The sequence below is a fragment of the Corvus brachyrhynchos genome, unplaced genomic scaffold (assembly GCF_000691975.1).
Source record: "Corvus brachyrhynchos isolate BGI_N302 unplaced genomic scaffold, ASM69197v1 scaffold5256, whole genome shotgun sequence".
Taxonomy (NCBI): domain Eukaryota; kingdom Metazoa; phylum Chordata; class Aves; order Passeriformes; family Corvidae; genus Corvus; species Corvus brachyrhynchos.
In genome coordinates, this window is record NW_008238625.1 from 7,285 (window position 1) to 7,654 (window position 370).

Consider the following 370-nt stretch of genomic DNA (forward strand, 5'->3'; position numbering starts at 1 on the left):
TGCAGGTGGTGGGAGCCGCAGCCCACGCAGTGGAACACCAGCGCCTGCTTGCTGCAGGGAAATGGGGTCAGGGCGGGTCTGGGGAGCTCAGAAACCCCCAAAACCCCTCTCCCCAACCCTCACCTGGCCGAAGCCTTGACCTTGGCCTGGCCCGTGAAGACCCTGACGAAGACGCGCACGTAGAAGTCGGCGCTGACCGACAGCAGCGGCACCACGAAGCGCTGGTAGCAGTTGGCGCGGAGGTCGAGGCTGTGCAGGATGATCCGCAGGGCCTGGCAGGGGACAGCAGGGACATGGGGGATGTGGGACACCCCCTCGTGCCCCCCCTGGACAGGGGGACCCCCCAGCACTGACCATCTCGTGGCAGAAC

General features: G+C 67.0%; 1 protein-coding gene across 1 annotated transcript in view; it reads right to left on the bottom strand.

The window, feature by feature from the left end:
* Positions 1 to 364, bottom strand: part of TRMT1 (tRNA methyltransferase 1) — a gene marked incomplete at its 3' end in the record, with an annotated part of 7,427 nt that extends 7,063 nt beyond the window's left edge. The window contains exons 1-3 of the mRNA XM_017737192.1: positions 355 to 364; positions 124 to 272; positions 3 to 51 (exon numbers count right to left, since the gene is read on the bottom strand). Coding sequence (XP_017592681.1) covers positions 3 to 51; positions 124 to 272; positions 355 to 357 — 201 coding nt within the window. The remainder of the gene's footprint in view (positions 1 to 2; positions 52 to 123; positions 273 to 354) is intronic.
* Positions 365 to 370: the final 6 nt, after the last annotated feature.